The sequence below is a fragment of the Rissa tridactyla genome, chromosome 20, assembly GCF_028500815.1.
Source record: "Rissa tridactyla isolate bRisTri1 chromosome 20, bRisTri1.patW.cur.20221130, whole genome shotgun sequence".
NCBI lineage: Eukaryota > Metazoa > Chordata > Aves > Charadriiformes > Laridae > Rissa > Rissa tridactyla.
This window is the reverse complement of record NC_071485.1, coordinates 6,508,892-6,522,326: the sequence shown is the minus strand read 5'-3', so window position 1 is coordinate 6,522,326 and position 13,435 is coordinate 6,508,892. Positions and strand designations below refer to the sequence as shown.

The window sequence follows — 13,435 nt, the reverse complement described above, 5'->3', positions numbered from 1 at the left end:
GGGCAAGTCATTTTTTTTTAATCCATGATTCTCATTTGTTTCGCCTATTTAGATTGTAAGACTCTGAGGCAAAAAAAACCCCCAAACTTTATTTGCTTTTCAAAGTCTAAAGGTGACACCAAAACATAAATAATGACAGATGATCAACGCTGAAGCCAACACAGGCTTTTTCTCATGTCTGTTTCTCCTATAGTTTTCACCAGCCTAAAGAACTCTTCAGCCTCTTTGCTACGTATAGAAAAGGTCTCTTGTCACCAGAATACAACATTTACAACATGAACAACATGAACAACATGGTGAATTGGAATCTCTGCCCTCACCACTGTTTACGGTGTTAGCAATTATGTTTTAAAGCCAGAACACTAAGTGAAATGAGTCCGTTTTCACGGCTGCCTATGCTCTTATCTTGTCCCATCATACACTCAAAATCCTTTATATTAAAAAAAGGAATAGCAACAAAATGCAGTGATATCTGTGATACGCTGCTTCCCTGCCAGTACGCATATTATACTTCAAGGTTCCTATTCTACCCGCTGGTAACTCACGCATGGGTTGCCATGTCCACGTGTGATCTCTAGACAAGAGTTTCATGGAAATCAGAGTAGCTCTGTGGAAACACAACAACTTCTCTGGCTGGCGTCTATCAGCAAATAAGGCTGAAGATTATCTGCTCTTCAGAGCACTCATTTTTGTTTACGTTCGTACAGAACTTAATACAACGCTGTCCTGACTCATCCCATGCTTTTAAGCACCACCCCAGCAGTGGCTGCTCAGAACCCATCCTGCCAGAGGTCGTCCAAAATTGCAATAAAAGTATCACGTCTGGACACCACCTTCCCAATCTACTTGCTCGAGTCTGCTGCTGCAGTTACTGCATTTTCATCTTTTGCAATGAATGCAGCATCTGTAATTATAAAGCACTGACTGAACAGGACATCAAAAGCTGCTTCGTGAAGAGCTTCCTCCTGCTATTTCTACTGTTATCATCTTTAATTAATGAAAATACTTCTCATGCTACTTACTGGTTCCACCCTAATAAAATCAGTCACACACCTATACACCTCTTTCCTATAGTTTCAGGTTCCAAGGCTGACGCTGTAATTAAAAAGTGAATACCTATGTGGTAACCTACCCTATTGGTAGCAGTATGTGCTTAGATAAGTAATTAAGCCTTTAAAAGCACGAGCTACACAATTTATACCATCCAAAAGGGAAGCCAGGCCCCACCCTCTCTGTACCACTGCACGGCGAGCCAGTCACTAGGATGGTCCTGACTCGCACCGAGTGTCGAGTGCCGCTCATTTTCAGAGGGAAGTGCCACAAATCCAAGGATATTAAACTTTAATCTACTGGGGCAAAGTTTATGGTTATGCAGCTCCAAAACGAGCGTCAAGAGGCTTTTGACTACATCTCATCCAACAGCTAGTGGGAACTGGCCAATGGTGTATTGCTGGTACGTGCAGGCAGCAGCTGACGAGCGTCAGTTCTCTGTGCCGAAGCTGTTAATGTTTAACCATGAACCCCAACTGCTGCCACACAGCAGAAAGAGAGACTCGGTTCCATTATTTCCCCATTCTGGTCTCTGCGAAGAACACGAATTATATAAACTACTCATGATTTGCCCCCTGAGAACACAAATCTAAAGGGAGTTATAAATAGCCATCTTCCTTTTGATCTGGGGAACGTGAAGGGGCTGACGGAAGCTAGATAAGTCTTTCAGTTCCTATAGGGAAGATATTAGAGGCATATTTAGTAAACAAAGAAAAAAGTGTGTTCTCAACTTGCGTTAAAATAATGGCAAAGAGAAGGCAACTTGGGTTAGCTTTCAGGGAAATACAGAGCAGACCCGAACTCGAGAGTTAGCTAGAGCTGTTATCTCTACAGCTGTTTACATTAGCTAACTCTTATTAACTGAATGAAGTTAAAAACTCTCACCCATTTTTATATTTCTTTTGCAGTGGAGATATACCCACTGGTGCAATGCTTGCTGAAAAACACAGAAATTAAAGAAGTGAAATGAAATGCTGCCAAAGAAAAAAAATCTCCTGTATTTCCTTTTTCTCCTCAAATACCTCCTTCCTCCTTTAGTGCCTTTTTTTTTTTTTCTTTTTTTACATACTACAGGGGAAAATAAAATAAACTCAAATCCATTTCAAACCACAACATTTTCCAAGACTATTTTAAGACTTATGTTGGTTAAGCACAGGAACATGAAAGATTTCTGCTCTTAAGAAAAATAGATTCTGAGGCTAAGATCCTAAAGTTATTCAGAAAAAAAAAAAGAGCCAGGAACAAAACTCTCTTTTCACACAGTAATAACGTCACATACAGCTTCTCATTAAATTAAGAGGGTGGAACAAATTCTTGTGGTTTCGTGGTGCACAAACAAAACGTACTTGTGGCCTGGTGAAATTTCCAATAGGAGAACTTGCTCTGGATAAACTGAATGGCTAGAGCTAATTTCAAACCATTCTCTCATCTTAATTAAAGTCTCAGAGCACACAGTATGCAGGCTGAACTTGGTACTAACAAAAAAAAAAAAATCAAGTTTGACTCTTTTTAATGTGCCTTAATAATCACCTTTAAAAGAAGGCAATTCATTGTGAACTCCAGTTGTGTTTCTTTGAGCAAGAATGCGCCTACCTCAGCAAACCCACCAAATCCATGCATTACCTTGGCTTCTGACTTTTCCGAGGTGGCTATCACATGGCCAAGCTACTAAACAGATTCAGTAGATGAGAGGGCTCTCCCCTGCCCCACTGAGAACTAAATATGGGACTTCTGAGAAGTCAAATCTTCCCCACAACGCACGGCCCTAATTCCCTTCCCATCCTTTGTCTATCTTGCCTGTTGAGCTGGCGTGAGGATCAACTGTTCTATTAGGTACCTACAAAACTTCTAAAAAATCCAGGGTTCACACTTGTTAAAGGTTCTGTTAAAACACCATCATGGTTTCTCGCACAACTTTCTGACACAGCTGAGATATTTTGCCCTCATACAGGACAGATCACGACAGGCAAAGCAGGAACACTTACTTGACTAGTGAACTGTGACTCACACGCAGCCCCAACCAGCTGACACGACGCTGAGTGTGACTTGTGCCAGTCAATGCTTCATCACTGCTGTGTCATCACACGATTATTCAAGAACAGCGAACACTGTAGCCTGGACTAAACCGCAGTTCTGTCTGTGATCACGCACCCCATTCAGTCGAGAACAGAACATTCTTAACCTCTCTTAAGACCAACTTCACAATATGGATCGTTAAACAATTCTGCATAACCTTCTATTCAAAGTCTTAAAGAGCCCTGCAAAAAGCCCAGTCTCGTCTCATCTCAGGTCATTTAATAAAATACCAACCACTGAAAAAAACTCACCACATATAACTTGTGCCAGATAACTGCCCACTCCCTCAGGGTAGAAGTGAGTTCTTGTCCGAGGGGCAATTCACTCGGAATCACTGTTTCATGTTGTCTAGAGAAAAAAGGAGAAAACAGAAAAAAGGTATTAAAACTTAGTAGTAAACATCCTTTTTTGATAAATATGTAAATGGAAATTTCAGAGGGCTTGATAATCACACAATTCACTCACACACGATGCCAAGATTCTTAAGTTGTTCAATTGGTTCTCCAACACATACATGCACATTCATCATCCGTTTTTAATGCAAACGCGTTTCAAGTTTCTTTCAGTCTTGTTCTTCTCAATGGATCTGTTCCAGAAACATGCTAAATAGACAGGAATTACATTTGGAAGAATCACCGCTTCCAACGGTAACTTGGCTACGGCTCTTCAAAAAAAAAAAAAAGTAAAAAAAGTACTTTCTAAAGTGTCTTCCTTTGCAACTGCTGTTTTCCTCTCACTACAACGATCACAGAATCAGCTCTAAGAATCAAATGAGGAGTCATTTCCTTAAATGTTTTCCAAGGCAGGAAGGAATCCACACTCCTGCTGGCTACTTGGCTGCGAGCGGGAGTGTGTTATGACTTGCAGGAGTCCCCAGAGGAGCTAAATGTAACTTGATTGACCTGCCTCGCTACTAACTTGTCTAGCAGAGCTTTCTTATTTTTGCAAATAGTATTCTCCTGCACCTATGCCTGCAACTGTTTTGGTGTGTGCAATGCTCTGAAAAAAAGCAGTTCTGCAGCTCTAGAAGTCTCGCACAGGTGGCACGTCCTGCTGCACGCACAGACCAGCAGCATTCATCACAACCACCACTACTTCAGTTGATTTTCTACTTGCTTGTTTTTAAATGAAACAGCATCCCATTGGTTTTGCTACCATCCCAAGAAGTGCCAACCTACCCCCGGTCCTTCACGATCGCCTCTTTTAAATGGATATATGTTTCTGGGAAAATGCCCTGAAAATAAATTCAGAAATAAAATAAATCACACAGTAGGATATGACATGACAAAAATGCATTCAACAAAGCAGGGGAAACGGGTAAGAGCACGATCAGCAGAACAGTAACTGTGACTGATGTTTACTGTTTACCTATGACAGAAACGTGTCAGGTCCACCAGTCCCAGTATCACAGGAAAAAGGAGCGTAAGGAGCGTCAGGCTGCATGCGTGAGCACTATATTTGATCTTAGCACCTCAGAGAAGTCAATTCTTTGTTTCACTGTAATGACATTTGCCAAGTTGCCCTGGGTTCTCCAAAAAACCTCACACACTTCACAACATTTGTAGGAATTCATCAGTCCCAAGTTTCCTTTATTTAACAGAAACCTTCTAGGAGTGCTTCAATCCTTTTCTATTTTCTTTTCATTCCCCTTTACGCCTGAAAGTGGAGACTATGAAGGATGTTACCACATTAGAGGTGCCAGGATTCCTATGGGAAACCAGATTTCCATGCAGTTTTCAGATTGGTTTCACAAACCTCAAGTTTGGCTGACATCCACACATGCATAATTTTTGGAGTATTTTCCAAGCCAAATCAAAACTCTGATCTTACCATTACATATAACTAATGCTGGACATGTACAGGCCCAAGACCATAATAATAAAGCAATAAGCTAGCATATGCAGATATGCAAGAGTCAATTTTACTAGTTCAAATGACATTACACATGCTTACAATGGAGGAGTAGCCACTTAATGGTTCTGAAACGTTTAGCTCAAGGGCATTTATTTCTATCGCTAAGGAAAAGGACGCAGGGATCAGGAGACCTGCACAATATTAAGACAAGAAATGCAGCAGAAGCACAGCAGATTATGGCACCAGATGGGGCCTGACAAGGTGTGAAATAAAAATTAGTTACTGCAAAAAGTGAGGTCATACCTTCTTAGACTTATTTCGGAGTGTGTATCCTCGGTACCAGCCTGTCAAAGGGAAATAAAAATTATTTTTTTTCCCCTCTCTACAGCAATTAAACACACGTCGTCATTCTCACCACGTTTCTACAACATAAATCTACTGATATCGCTCATTTGAGATCTGCTGTCGTGAAGCCACCTCTGCTGTTTGCGGGTGGCTCGGTTCCGAGGAGCAGGGCAGAAGGTGTCTCTTCCCACCATGAGCTGACACCCGCACTCCACTCCGCACACCCATTAGGGTTGTATGGGGAGGCCCCAATGGAAAAGCAGGCCACCCCGTGCTATACATTTTGAAAGTCACAATCCTTGCCCCATAAACCTTACAAGTTATATACACAGCACAGAAGTACTGCTACGAGCACCTGTCCGACAAGGCAGACACACAGCCACGCACACACAACTACCAGCCTGAGGCCATACAGCATCTATCCGGCAGAGAGAAATCAAGTGTCCCAAGTCCAATTCCAAACCATTCCTTCACAATTTTCTTTTCTATGAAGTGCATTTTCATTCAAATCATCTTATAGATTGCGGTTGAATTCCACCTTGTGTAGGTTCTTTATTTTCTTCTGTGACTCAGTCTAAAGCTTTCCTTCCAAGGAAGGCTCAAAGAAAATGTTTTATTAGATAAGGTAAAAAAACCAAACCCAACTCTGAACTGCCTGGCCTGGTACAGGTATTGTTTCTCAATATTATCTTGACAAGATCTAGTAAAGTATAAGATCCAAAGTAATAACTGTGATCCCCAAGACTCAGAAGCATGTGTCACTGTCAGATGTACATTTGTTCTCTCTTCAGCACCTGGGTTTGACGAGTATTTTCATTTCAAGGTCACTGAAATGCAAGGGTATGAAAAAAAACTGCTGTACTTCTCATGTCCTGAAGCGAGCCTGGCTCAATGAGCAGCCAGGAGAGAAGCACGGCTGTGGGCAAGTCACCCCCAGTCTTCTTCCACCGCCTCCGAACGGGGTTTTCTCTCACACTCCCACCTTCATCATCGGTCTCGGCTGTGTGAGATCAAGCGCTCTTTCACTGCGTGCCTCCTCCCTGCCATAACCAACAGTTTCCATCACCTTTGGTCCTCCTGAAGTTACAGGAGTGGAAATAACAAACTAAACATTTCAGATGAAGAATCTGCTCCGTTTGAAATGCTGATGTGCACCGATAACGTCCCTTGTATTGTTCTGGGATAGGACTCACGCTTTCTCACTGACTCTTACCACTAAAAACATCACTCCAAATGCCAAGACACTCTGCAATCCCAGCTCTCAATTAACCACCTTAATTAACCTAGAGCTCCAGCTTTTGACTCTTTTCCTAAGGTTCTACTGGCACTGAAAGTGCAAACTCTGACTCTACCTCTTCGCAAACCTGAAGGGTGTAGATTACGGTCTATAGTGCGCAAATGATGTCCAGAGCTATCAAGACAGACATCGCTGATCCAAGATGATTACGTTCAGCCGAGTGGCAGAGGGAGCAGCATCAGGAAGGCAAAGGGATTTAGAGGAATAATCAGGCAAAGAAGAGAGGATGGGAGGGCGGGCTTTGGTGTTTGTTTTTTCTTTTTTCTGTTTTTTCCCCTCCAATAGATGATGGTCCATGAAGAACCATAGGTCTGAAACCCCCTCAACTATAAATTAGAGCTTAGGATGGGGTTTTTGTTTTGTCAGGGGTAGGGATGTGTGTGTGTGTGTGGTTGTGGTTGCTTTGTTTTGGGTTTGGTTTTGGTTTTTTTTGTTTGTTTTTGTTTTTTTTTAAGCACAGTTTTGTCCCCTTTCTCGAGCAATGAGAACATGAATCAACTTGACCACATAATCCCCGATATTCCAGTAGTAAATTAAGAGGAAAGAAGAAATTCCATTCCTTCCACAGGATGAAGATAGGATTATACATCGATCATGGACCAATGGATAAGGTACTGGATTAGGGATGAGAAGATTTAGGTTCTATTTTTACCCAAGTTGTAATTAATTGAACGGTCAAGTACAAATTCTTTAGGGTGTGATACAAAGCTCATGGAATTTAACAAGAGTATTTTCCCAGTGGTTTCAATTCCAGTTGACGCAGTCTCTCAACCTTTCTACACCACAGCTTCCTCATATTTAAAATGGCTTCTTGGCATTAACCATATTCCTGTAAAATATTTTGCAATCATTGCATAAAAGCATGTTCTATATTATTATGCAAAACTATTTCAGCAAGCATCTCATGCAACTTTTTCAGAATTCTGCTCCAATTTTCAATAATCTTATTCATCATTTTAAAAGGAACTAAAGCTTTCGGCAGAGGTCAATTGATTACTTGATTTCTTCTTTAAAGAAAAAAAAAAAATCTGCTTAAAGCTTCAGAGGAACGATAGACTATTTAAGTGTGTCTCTTGAGTATTTTCTCCAAGCAGAGATGTGCTAAATGGAGAAAGGCTTTTCAGTTGAAGACGACATGGCAAATTTCAGCTACTACAACACACTTTCAAACCGAAGTCCGGTCAAGAACGTAAGGATAGCGGACTGAGTCTCGCAAAGAGATATCGTAAAGGTTTGGGGTGTGTTCTGTTATGGAACACAGGTCCTCAGTTTTACCTTTCATTAAATGGATTTTATGCACTACATAAAAGATCAGAAAAATCCAAGAAAAAATTACTCAAATTACTATAGTTTAGACAACTAAAAGTTATATGCAGTGATGCAATCCCAGACCACATGCTTAACCACAAGGTCTTCGTTCCTCTTCCACTGTCGCGTACCGGCTCTCGGTACCACAACCCACACTGCTGCACTGCACCGAAATAAAAGAAGGGATTGCTTCATTTACCTACAGTGGTCAGAGGCAAGATAAATACTGAAACCAGGAACAAATTCAATGTAAACGTATTTTCACCAGGAGAAGAAACTGATTGGAATCACAGTACGTGGGCACACATTCCTTATATCCACAATTTGGCTATTTCCCACAGCTTGCAGGAAAGAATAATATATACTGCAGATTAGAAGAGATGCCCCTAAACAGAAATGTATCCTCCCCAGCTCACTCCTCAAGGACAGCCTCCCAGAGAGTAAATCCTCCGCTGAAGCAGCCTTCAAACCATTGGACACGGCAAGTTTCCTTCTTTGTTTGGATTCTGCAGCATATGCCCAGTCTTGACAGTATTTGGTAAACAACAGGATAAGCACGCACTGCTTATCTTATTATCAACTGGAAAAAGTAATTTTATACAAAGTCTTCATGCCTTTCTGCAACCAAGCAGTCAACCAGAGAAAGGACGAAAAAAATACCTTGCTTTGCAGTTTTTAGGAGTCTATCATGACCAAGACACCTGAACTAACAAACTCATGCTTTGCAGAGGGTATACGTGTGTTTATTTTAAAGGGAAGGTAAGTCTAAGGAAACTGGTATCCTCCACATCTTTATGTATAACAAATACACCATGGCATTTCAAAGCATGCCTGAAGCCCAACTAAGACATTTCAAAAGTTATTTAAAATCAGTCTCAAAGCAAAACACTGAACGTGCAAATTTAGTCCCTACCTGCAGCACAAACCCCACTTACAACTGCACGTCATGGCAACGTGACAAGGATGCAGCGTGCCACAAATCTTCATTTTCCTGGACTGAAGGAAGTGCTGCACCATCTGGACTATGGAGTTATTCAACCCTACAGCAAACAGCTCTCAGATTGTCCCTGTACGGATTCAAGCTGCATTAGACATCAGTACATCACAGCTTGTACCAGAAACATTTGAAACCTTTAGTTCAAACTGCTCAGCCTGTGGTTTCAGCTCTGATGACCTTCACTTACATGTCACATACTTTGCCCAAGCTGAAGTTCCCACTTACAGGGATGATCACCCTTTGACGATCCTTGACATAGGCAAGTGCGGTCCGGCACTGCGAACACACATCTACCACGTTATCACTCCCTTATCTTCTTTTGTGCACTCACAATCCCAGCCTAACTGTGTAGTTGTAACTGGGACTTACAAAACATTAGGCAAAGCATCTGTTTAGAGCATGGGAAGAGAAAGGTTTACTAACAGGAGTGTAATGCCGGAGTCTCACCCCAAATCTGGCCAACTTTCCAAGGACTTCCAGCCTTTGCAACAGGCCTCTAACTCCTGATAGCGTGTGCTAGCATAAATGATCGGGGATTTTGCAATTTAAAGGTGCTTCCTCTCCTTGTGAGAGACTTGTGTGTCAGCAGCACCTGACTGCAGGCAGACACCTTGTGAGAAACTCCAGTCTGTGGCAAAGCCACTTCACACGAGGAGTCTTCATAGCACAGAGGCCTGCACCAAACTGCACCCATACCTTCTGGCTTGCACTTTAATTCACTTTATTGCTCTTTGCTTCTCACACACCTCCCCCCGTGGCTTAGCTGTATCAATGTTATGTCTCAGAGCTATTCAGCCAGTTGAGAGTCAGATAACATTTATTGTTAACACCAAACCCCAGCCCAAGCTTCACCCTTGCTGCCTCGCCGTCAAGGAACAAACCGTGCACTTCAGTTCTTACGGACAGAGCGGAGCCAGCCGCAGCCCCAGATGCAGAATACAAAGAGCTTTCAAGTGAAGGCTGTTTGAGACACAGAGAGCCTTCACTGAACACGGCTGGGGAAAGAAAACCTGCCGACTTCGACCAGGAGGAAAGAGGAGGCATGTTCTAGATCACGCACAGAGTGGGAAGCGAACTGTGATGCCACAGCCCTGAGAACCTTCTGGTAACTCACAGAAGATGCTCCTGTGCATCCTGAGGTAGGGAACAACAGCAAGGAGCAAGATCTTTCAAGTGGCTAATACCCTTACAAGAACCTCCAGCCAATCCTGAAAAAAAAACAAACCAATCCTTAATTCCCTAAAGAATGTTACCGATAGCCCACGGAACGCCCTCAGCCAGGAGCTGCAGGGATAACTCACACCGACTGAAAGAAAGACTTCACAGGGCATCTCTGAGCCTTTCTTCTTGCAAAGCCAACACCCTGGTTAAATAGAACCTTTTTCTAAATTGAGACTTGGGTATCCAGATAAGAACAGCGATTAGTGGAACAAAAAAACCACTTTTATCAGACTGGAGTTGTATTTGTAAGTATACATCATTAGCATGAGAAGAAACAGAAAAGGCTTCTTGTGAGAACACTGATTCTCAAAAACACAACCCACAGATGTCTGGAAACAAAGCTGAAAGCTGATGTCCCGAAAGAAAAATAGATACAATAAGACATGAGAATTTTCTCCCAAGCAGAAAGAATATCAGAATTTGGAGTTTCTAAGATGAATTCATGGGAAGACAGACCAGACCTGCAGCAGAGTTACCACCTCAGAGACAATCTGCATCTTTTCCTTTAGATCCACAAATGTCTGGCCTGAATTTTTGGCTGCTCTTTCCAGGAGAAGTATTTCGTTGTGCTGCAGGAATTCCTAGGTGCCTCTAGTCACAAACAAGGATGCCATGCTGATGGCTCAGGCTATGAAAACAATCAAAACACATTCCCTTTCCCAAACAATTTACAATCAATCCTCTCAGGCTGAAGTTCCAAAGTGGGACGTACAGGTAAGAAAGGGATGCCATTTGGGTATTCATTTCCTAGTCTTGACTGTCTCTGTTCAACAGCTGATTACAGACCAAGCAGTAGGACCACACAATGATGCTGCTTTAAACAAAGAGAAAGAAATAACCAACAGTTTTGGGAGTACAAGATGCATCCTCTTCACAAGGGCAGTTCTCATCCTCAACACTCTCTCTTCCTTGTGTCTTTTTGCAAAACCAGTTCGCAAAGCAGCACTATTACAGAGGGGTTTTTTCCCCATTTCTCCCTCCCTCTCTCTCCCCCTGCCAAACACACTCACCACTACCACGCACATCAGTGTAAAAACACACATCAGCAACACAATCTGCTGGGACGTGTAGGAACTGGCTGGCTGTGTCCAATGTCAAGGGCAAAGGGAAGTGGAAAGACACCAACTGGCTAAGAACAAACCGCTGAACAAGCAGCTCGCCCTTCCCAGCACAGACGCTACAGAGTTCTTGTACACTGAGTCTTTTTCAAGCTGACGCTGCTTCTGAAAGTGGATTTATACTTTGGAAAGAGAATTTAGATTTTGGAGAGCCTCCCAAATGAAGCAGTGACTACTACATTCTTTAAAAGAATTAAATGGCCATGTTCCATTCTTAATATTGAAATCTTCATTAAACAGTCTAGTTTAATAAGTAGATAGGAAACAGACAAGTGTAATTTTCATCGTTTAAAATAGGAATTTTGTTTTCCTTTCTGCAAGATGTTTTACATTAAAGTATGTATTATGAAAAACTTCCCAGTAAACTACTGGGAGAAACAGCCTAAAAAGGGCATGGAAGCTCTGTAACTGAAGGCTTTTTAAAAACACATAATGCCAATTCGCGATATTAAGGCTTAAAGCAACATTGCTTTTGAAACAATTAGGCCTGCCCTCTCCTTTTCTTTCATCCACTGCCTCTGTTGTCTCAGATCAAAGAACTAATGCAGGTTAAAAGCTACTTTTTAAAAAATTATTATTATTTTCCAGCTGGATCAGTTCGTCACATGACTACACAACCGCTTGGCCTGGCACAAGGAGGAGCCAAGGTAAATAGGTATGGTGTGAAAACAAGAATAAACAGCCAGAAGTGTTTCTTTCTCTTGCAGTGCTGCCTCCAGATACTACTAAAACTTACCGTGACAAACCTCTGCCAGAAACGGTGTAGATATGATTGCCGCTTCTGTATTTTATGCATTTTTAATCCAGATTTAAGAGTAAAGTGCATACAGCAAACACGACTGAGCAAGCTTTGTGCTTTTGGACATACCAGAGGATGAAATTCTAGACCTGAAATTTGCATTATTTAAAAAAATATGTATTTTGATTTGTTGTATTTACTTTTAAAAACTGCAAAGTACTGGGAAGTGATCTGCAACCTACCTTCATACATCTCCAAAATGTGGACAGTATCGCCGACTTGCAAGGAGAGCTCCACATCTTGGACGGCATCGTAATTGTATATTGCTGAAAAAGGGAAGAGGCAAGAGACAAAGATGAAAAACACAATCACGAAAGCTGTGAGGTTTTCAGATTTTGAAATCTGGTATCGTGGCACCTGTCAAAGGCAGAACATGATTTTGAAAAAGCACTATAAAGTTACTAAGCTATCCTGTGCATATAATACACCGGAAAAGTATGTAGCTTACGTATTTCCAGATTCTATCATTGGTTCCTGCAAGGATAAAAAACATTATTCTTAACAGCCAACGAAGTTTGTCTTTCACTTTTAAGAACGCAGATCTGGGACGCTCTGTTAAGAAGCTGCATCTTCCCACTTTACTGACAACCTGCCCAGCAAAGGTCACTCTTACCCCAGGCAGGGGTTATGGATCAATTAGGTAATTGTCATTTTTTATTAGTGTTTCACAGGACTAACTGCAATGTAGCACTCACAAGCACCGGAAAAAATACATAAATTCGGTGTCATAAGAAAAAAATGCCGCTATTCTATATTAAATGCCTTGAACTATTTGCTACTAAAGGCTCTTTCCAGACAAGAGCTATCTTAGCACGAAAACTTGAGATTCTCTGCAAATTTAATCCCTACCAAAGGCAAAGCTAATCAGAATGCTTATCGGATTTCCAGTGGGAATAGGATTAAGCCCAGAAGACCAGGCTTCTAAACTGCCTTTTCTCTGGAACTTTCTTGAGATGCCCAATTTCACCAGGCAAAGCAGAAGAGCTCCTTAGAGCTGCCGAAGGCTTGTCAAGCCAAGAATGTTTAATCTGAATTTCTTTTCAAACCAATGTGAGCACAAAGACATAATGCAGTCAGGAAAATGCTTTGGCTCAATGAATTGATCGGCTAAATCAGAACCGCTCCCCTACCAAAACGAGATTATCTTATGTATTTATTTAAAACACTGGTTTAAGTGCAGATTGCATCTTGAATGCAGCAACGTAGTCTTCTCACACACATAAGTGTCACATTTAAGTCTCCAAATCTGTTCCCCGAGAAAATGTATTTGTGAAGTAAGCCCAATGTTTATTTTTACAGAGAAGGGAAATAAATCATGCAAACATTTTCAGGGGGGCTTTGGGAAAATTTTTCAGAGGGTTTGCATTTGA

At 41.6% G+C, this 13,435-nt stretch overlaps 1 protein-coding gene across 4 annotated transcripts in view; it reads right to left on the bottom strand.

The window, feature by feature from the left end:
• Nucleotides 1–13,435, bottom strand: part of DOCK5 (dedicator of cytokinesis 5) — a 113,279-nt gene that overhangs the window by 59,653 nt on the left and 40,191 nt on the right. For 3 of the 4 annotated variants that reach the window (XR_008463195.1, XM_054180746.1, XM_054180744.1), the window contains exons 2-5: nucleotides 12,248–12,331; nucleotides 5,284–5,324; nucleotides 4,305–4,360; nucleotides 3,378–3,474 (exon numbers count right to left, since the gene is read on the bottom strand). Coding sequence is in view for 2 of the 4 variants with exons in the window: in XM_054180744.1 (XP_054036719.1) it covers nucleotides 3,378–3,474; nucleotides 4,305–4,360; nucleotides 5,284–5,324; nucleotides 12,248–12,331 (278 nt within the window). In the remaining 2 variants the exon portion in view is untranslated. Of the gene's footprint in view, nucleotides 1–3,377; nucleotides 3,475–3,591; nucleotides 4,285–4,304; nucleotides 4,361–5,283; nucleotides 5,325–12,247; nucleotides 12,332–13,435 lie in introns of those variants that run through there. The other variant, XM_054180747.1, reaches the window with a different exon arrangement.